The sequence below is a fragment of the Mandrillus leucophaeus genome, unplaced genomic scaffold, assembly GCF_000951045.1.
Source record: "Mandrillus leucophaeus isolate KB7577 unplaced genomic scaffold, Mleu.le_1.0 Scaffold5, whole genome shotgun sequence".
In the NCBI taxonomy this organism is placed as follows: Eukaryota; Metazoa; Chordata; class Mammalia; order Primates; family Cercopithecidae; genus Mandrillus; species Mandrillus leucophaeus.
In genome coordinates this window covers 7,399,917-7,406,138 of record NW_012105364.1, presented here as the reverse complement: position 1 = coordinate 7,406,138, position 6,222 = coordinate 7,399,917, and the positions used below count along the sequence as shown (strand labels likewise).

At 51.0% G+C, this 6,222-nt stretch overlaps 1 protein-coding gene across 2 annotated transcripts; it reads right to left on the bottom strand.

Annotated features, from left to right (window-relative positions):
• Window positions 1–997: 997 nt before the first annotated feature.
• PAX4 (paired box 4) lies at window positions 998–5,898 on the bottom strand. 2 transcript variants are annotated; one of them, XM_011995924.1, is made up of 10 exons: window positions 5,886–5,898; window positions 5,373–5,503; window positions 4,852–5,067; window positions 4,457–4,532; window positions 3,728–3,853; window positions 3,421–3,503; window positions 2,991–3,060; window positions 2,130–2,185; window positions 1,722–1,863; window positions 998–1,172 (listed from the first exon to the last, which is right to left on the bottom strand). In XM_011995924.1, exons 1-10 carry the CDS (start codon window positions 5,896–5,898, stop codon window positions 1,033–1,035), a joined length of 1,053 nt encoding a protein of 350 aa, XP_011851314.1. In that variant the 3' UTR covers window positions 998–1,032. The 2 variants fall into 2 exon arrangements, with proteins under 2 accessions (XP_011851314.1, XP_011851315.1); XM_011995925.1 differs by lacking the exons at window positions 998–1,172; window positions 5,886–5,898 and adding an exon at window positions 1,224–1,393 and having other exon boundaries at window positions 5,373–5,519.
• Window positions 5,899–6,222: the final 324 nt, after the last annotated feature.

The following is a 6,222-nucleotide window of genomic DNA, read 5'->3' as shown; positions in this document are numbered from 1 at the left end:
TCTTCTTCTTCTTCCTCTTCTTCTTCTTCTTTTTAATGTGAATTACATTTAAATAGCCACATGTGGTTGGTGGCTACTTATTTAACAGCACAGCTCAGAACAGCACAGCTCAGCACAGCACGGTATTTGATAATGAAGAGGCCTCTTGAATGACATCTTCTGGATCAGTACCTATCCCAGATAGAAGTAAACAACACCCCCCCACCCCCACCAGCATTGCACCATCATTATCCATTCCCTGCTTTTCAAAAGGGAAAGATCTTGGAAGGATAAGCCTATCCTCCTTTCGAATATCCCATTCTTCACCTCCTTTCCCTCATATTCCTCCGTTTCTCCACATTCTGAGACTTCTCAGGAAGGGCCTAGACCTTTATTTGAAGGGACAGAATTGAGAAGATTTAGAACTCACTGCCCAAAGAACGAAGAAAACATGCCCCTGGAGCATGTATAAATAAAGCACATATAAATGGAAAGCAAAATATGAAAAATGGCATTTCACTCTGCTTGCTGCTATGACAAAAATACATATGCAATTAGGGAATGAATGTCTATTTTCTTAGATTAAGGAGTTACAGTATATTTTCTTAGATGCGGATATAATATTGTGATTATGTAAGACAAGTTTCTTGTTTTTTGGGAATGCATGCTGGAAGATTTAGGAATAAAATGCTATGATATAATATCAGTGTGTGTGTGTGTGTGCACACACACTTGTGCATACACGTAGACATACGAGCCCCCAAACACCAAGATAGATACATACATAATACACATATAGATACATACATAATAGAGTAGATAAACTGATGCATTGACAAATACATTGTTTAGATACATATATAGCCTACACACATACATACATACATGCATAGATTGGAGGATAAGATACATAGATGTAAATAAATGATAGGGCAAACTGTCTATAATTGTTAAATATTAGAGTGGGCATAGGGGTGCTCATAGGGAAAACATGATGGACAACAGAACTACTGCTAATAAAAACTGCTTTTATTACTGCTGAGTGGAGGCCTCTTAAGGCCAGTGTGAGAAGTGGGTGGGTGTTGCTTCACCAGCCCCTCCAATCAGGTAATATGCCAGAGAGGCATCGAGGCAGGGCCAGGCAAGGTCCACACAGGAGGGAGCAATCACAGGAAAGAGGAAGGAGCCACAGTCTATATGGGCAAGATGGTAAGGACAATGGGCAGGATGGTATTAGATCCTCCCTATGCCATCTCCTTCCCATTCCTGCCTCATTCCAAGCCATACAGTAGTGGGCAGCCAGGCCAGAGCAGGGCCTCACAGCCACTAAGACTGGCCAGGGGACAGTGGGAGGAAGGGCAAGGAAGGCAAAGCAGTCCTGAGTCCAGGGAATTCGGCTGTGGGGGCAAGTGGCCTGTGGGGACAAATAGAGAGAGCTTGGGGTTATTGTTCCCATCCCACCTCTCAAAGTCACTGTGGGAGAGAGACTGAGACATCAGTTTCCCATCCTGCATATACACACTTGAATCCCAATCTCACACCCTTACCTGCTATGGCTGTCAGTGATACCATAGACTCAAGGGTTACTAGTCTCCCTAACTTTGTGGACCATGCATAGAATGAGGAAAGCTGTATTGAGGTTCCTTTGATGACCCCCAGTGGAGATCCATGCTCTCCTGGAGGTTGGATCAGTCAGCCCTCCCCCACATCCTGCAGGACTGAGGCCTGGCCTGAATTCTTACCCCAGCAGGGCTTGAGACAGGCTTTAGGTGGGGTGTCACTCAGACACCTGTCTGGTGCTGTTGCCCAGCACAGCTGATAGCAGGAAGGACCCAGCGGTTCCAGGGCAGGCAGGGCTGCTGTGGGCACACTGCCGGGGGACTGCTAAAAGAAAGCAAGAGAAGAACCTCAGCTTCCAGTGATGCCTCCAGTAGAGAACGCTGGGACCCCAGAGCTGCCTGCCACCCAGGTTGTATCCTGCACAACTGCAGAAGGCACCGTTCACATAGTAGACTTTGGGGATAGTACTTTCTCAACATGGACTCTGTGGGGCCCTAGAGAGCCAGAGATCCTGACTCAGGCCAGAAATGGGAGAGCCCGTGAGCCCTTCAGTCTTCCCACGGCACAGACTCCCTTCTCCTCCCGAGTACCTGTCCAGAGATGATTCCTGGGGCAACTCTTGATACAGTCAGCCCCTGGGAAGCACCTATAAAATAAGAGTGAATCCACTCAGAAAGAGGAATTGGGGCCGGGTACGGGAGGAGTGTAGTGACAGGCAGGAAGGTTGGATGCCAGGAAACAACCACTTCTAGAAGGGGTGGGAGGAGATGCATATTTTAACCCAAAACTGTCCTCTTCCCCAAGACAGGTCCTTGGGAAACTGGAGAAGAATGATTAAATTCCAGTGATGGTACTGGGGACAGTGCAGCCTTAAGAACGGGGACTGTGTGTGCCCAGCATCTGGCACATGGTCTGGCACTTGGGAGATGCTGTGTAAATGTTGGATGGATGGGTGGATGGATACATAGATTAATGGAAAGATGAATTGATGGATGCATGGATGCATGAGTGGGTGGATGGATGCATGAGTGGATGAATGGATGAATGCATGAGCAGATGCATGGATGGATGCATGGGGAGATGCATGGATGAATGGGTGGATTGATGGATGGATAAATGGATAGGTAGATAGGTGGGTGAGCAGGTGGGTGGGTGACTGGCTGGCTGGTTGGATGGATGGATAGATGGGTGGATGGATAAATGGATGGATGGATGGAGGGATGGATGCATGGATAGATGAGTGGATAAATGGGTACCTGGGTGGATGGCTGGGTGGATGATGCATGGATGAATGGATGTGTGGATAGACAGATGGATGGATGGATGGATGGATGGATACATGGGTGGATGGATAAATGGATGGATGAATGGGGGATGGCTGGCTGGCTGGCTGGCTGGATGGATGGATAGATGAATGAGCAGGCAGATGGAAGATGGTGCAGAGAAATCACCTGGCAGCTGCATTTCCCACTTGAGCTTCTCTTGCCGGCGCCATTTGGCTCTTCTGTTGGAAAACCAGACCTGAGCGAGGACAGGGACAATGCAGCTGGATGTACTTTACGCTGCCTGTCACCTGCTGATCTCACCACATATTCCTAGCCCGAACTCAGAATGTTGGCCCTTCCTTGGGCCTGACATCCTCCCTCCATGCTCTAGCTTTTGCTCTCTGGCCCCTTCCTCAACTCAAAGGTTTGGGTTGGGGAAGAGAGGAGAGCAATCAGCAGAAGGTGAACAAGGAGGGTCTCGTCTCTGATTGTTGCTCCAAACAAGTTTGTTTCCACCTTCTCACCTCCCCTCTCCACCTCATGGGAACCCAAAGCCCTGGCCAGCACAGACTCTTCTTCCTTGTGGTTTGTGCACAGTGTTGCAGAGCTCACTCACCCTCACAGTGTCCTCAGGCAGAGAGGTGGCAGCAGCCAGCTTTCCACGGGCCACTGAATCAGGATACTGCCCACGCTGGAACTCTGTGGAGATTGAGGGTCACAAAGTAAGGGCACCGGGAGAGGAGCAAGATATGGGTCTCCCCTCAGGCAACACTCCCCGCCTGCTACAACCCCAAACTACCTTCCTCCTCAAGGCAGGGCCACTCACAGCCTGCACCTCTCAGCCTTTGCCCACAGACCTCAGGGCCACTGTCCCTGTGTCACACCGAGGACTCTCTGACCCTCCATCTGCCCCAGCCCAGCACCTTTCTCCAGTGCCTCTGCTTGGCTTGGGGAGAAGATAGTCCGATTCCGGTGGCCGGTCCCTGGGTGGGGACCCCGGGGAGTCTCAGAGCCACTGTGGGGAGTGAGGAGAGCTGGAGCCAAAACAGCTGAAAAGGAAGACAACAGTCTGTGGTGGTTTGCGATGGTGATTCCTCTGGTCAGATGGGGTCCCTAAGTCCCTGGGGCTGCAGCTGGGTGTCTCACCATGGGTAGAAGAGCAGAGCCAAGTTGGTGGGGCATTCACAGTTACTTAGAGGTCACTGCAGGGTCACTTGGTGGAAAGGGTTCTCAATACTATGGTGGGGTGTATGCTTAATGTGCGGGGCTTTGGAGGGACTAGTAGCAGGCTTGGGCCAGGTGTGTGTGGTCCCAAAGAACATGAATGATGCTCTAAGAAGCTATGCACAGAGCAGAGGGAGGGTATGAGACTCAGTCCTGCCTCTTCTTCAATAGATCCTGTGAATCCAGGGGCTGGGGGACCTGGGTTCTGTTCCAGGGCCTGCCATCAACTAGCTGGTGACCTTGGGTAAGTCACTTCACTTTTCTGGATGTCAATTTTCTTCTGCTGGGAGAGAATAAGACTCACTGCCTGGTCCTCCTTATTGGGTTGTTGTGAAGATGATCCAAGAAAGAACGAGAAAAGGCTTTGAGAACCATAAAATGTTGGAGATTCAGCTCTGATTAGCCCTGGGGACAACTCCAAGACTCACCTGGTGACCTGAGCTGTGTCCACGGTAGTCCCTGGTCCTCCTGTAGTGCCCGCAGGACTCGGTTGATGGAGGAGACCTAGGAGTGTCGGGGTGTTGAGTGGAGAGATGGTGCTCAGACCCAGGGCTATACCCTGAGGACATTCCCCTTAATATCCTTTTTCCTGTCTGTCTCCACCCACACATTGTTCCTAAGGGCAGCCTCATCTCTCTCTCTATGCTTTCTCCTTCCCAATTATCTTATTACCACCACTTTTCAAAAGAAAAACGTATGGGTCAGAAGAGCGCAGGAGCCCTGTCACCAGCCTGGGATGCCCACATTGCCAAATAAGAAAGGCTATTTGTCTCCCCAGAAAGCCTGTTTTCCAGCCCCATTGTTGGAAGGGAAGGGTACTTACGCTGGGAGTCTTGTCCTGGGTGCAAAGCCCTTCAGCACAAAGCTGGCGTTGGATTTCCCAGGCAAAGAGAGCTGGACACTCACCCTTCAGCTGGGCAATTCGAGCCACCACAGGGGGTGTAGCCAGCCGTGGCTTGCTTCCCCCAATGCCCTTGGGCTCCAAGACACCCGTGCGGTAATAACGCCCTAGGATCTTGCTCACACAGCCGTTAGATACCTGAGTCAGGTGAGAAGCAGGGACAGGTGAGGCACAATGGGCAGAAGGAGGGAGAGTGTCCCTGGGACAGGAGGAGGCTACAAGACAAAGCCAAAACTTACTGGACCAGGCCATGGAGTTGGGAGTCCAGCCTCACCTTTGAGGGTCTGAAGTGCCCCTTTTCAACCTCCAAGAGGGTCTGCCAGGAAGTGACTCAAGTCCCAAAAGCCCTCAGAGCCTGCAACAGCCCCAGGCTCTTGCCTTCAGAGGAGCCCTTTCTCCCTGCTTCCTGTCCCCATCACTGGGTAAAGATGCTGGCCCATTACCTTAAGGCTCCGTGAGATGTCACAGGGCCGCATTCCACTGACTGCTAGCCGCACAATCTGCTGCCGTGTATCCAGAGGCAGGGGCCGGCCATTCACAAAGAGCCCCCCAAGCTGGTTCATGCTGCTGATCCCTGGGCATGAGAGAGAGGTATCCACACACCACCTCCCACTGCCCTGCCCACATGCGGAGAGGGTCACTCAGGCCCCTCCAGCCTGGCTTCCCAACGCTGAGTGCATCCTCTCCTGGGAGACTGCATCCTTGCTGCCCCCAGGCTGTCAACGCAAGCCACTTTCTTTGAGAGCTGGCTCATGGGTGAGTCTTTGTTCCTTGCTCATAACCTCTGACTCTCCTGATCTAAGGGAAGCAGGACAGGACAGGAAGTGAGGGGCTGGAAAAAACTTCTCCAGAACATTGGCCAATGGCAGATGAAACAGTTGATGGAAGCAAAGCCCTGAGGTCTTCCCCTGTCTCTGTCGTCCTCCGTGTCTTCCCACTTCCCCCAGGCTCCTCACCGTCCTGCTGCATGCTCCAAGCTGACCCTCCTCAGAAGGATGAGACTCCAGCAAAGTAGCCTTGGGAGGGAAGTTCCTTCTAGGAGCTCCTTTTTCAGCTTGGGGGCTCTCTGCAATAACGGGGGGTTATTTGGGTGAGGTCTTTTGCTTCAAATGGTCCTGGGAGGTAGTGTTTTGTGATAGAGGGTCAGGTTTCTAAAATTTGCCAGTGAGTTGGCTAAAATTAGAAAATTCTAATTCCTTTAATTTAAACCTTTGTGTGATAAAAACTAAAACACTGCAGGTTGGCTGAGGACTGGATCTTTCTTGAAGTCCTGATAAGGGGCTGGGAGGATTG

Coding starts and splice junctions, on each gene's coding strand:
- PAX4 (XM_011995924.1), bottom strand. Junction 3,061..3,420: donor TGCCTGAGGACACTGTGAGG/GTGAGTGAGCTC, acceptor GTCCTCGCTCAG/GTCTGGTTTTCCAACAGAAG. Junction 2,186..2,990: donor GTGGGAAATGCAGCTGCCAG/GTGATTTCTCTG, acceptor CTTATTTTATAG/GTGCTTCCCAGGGGCTGACT.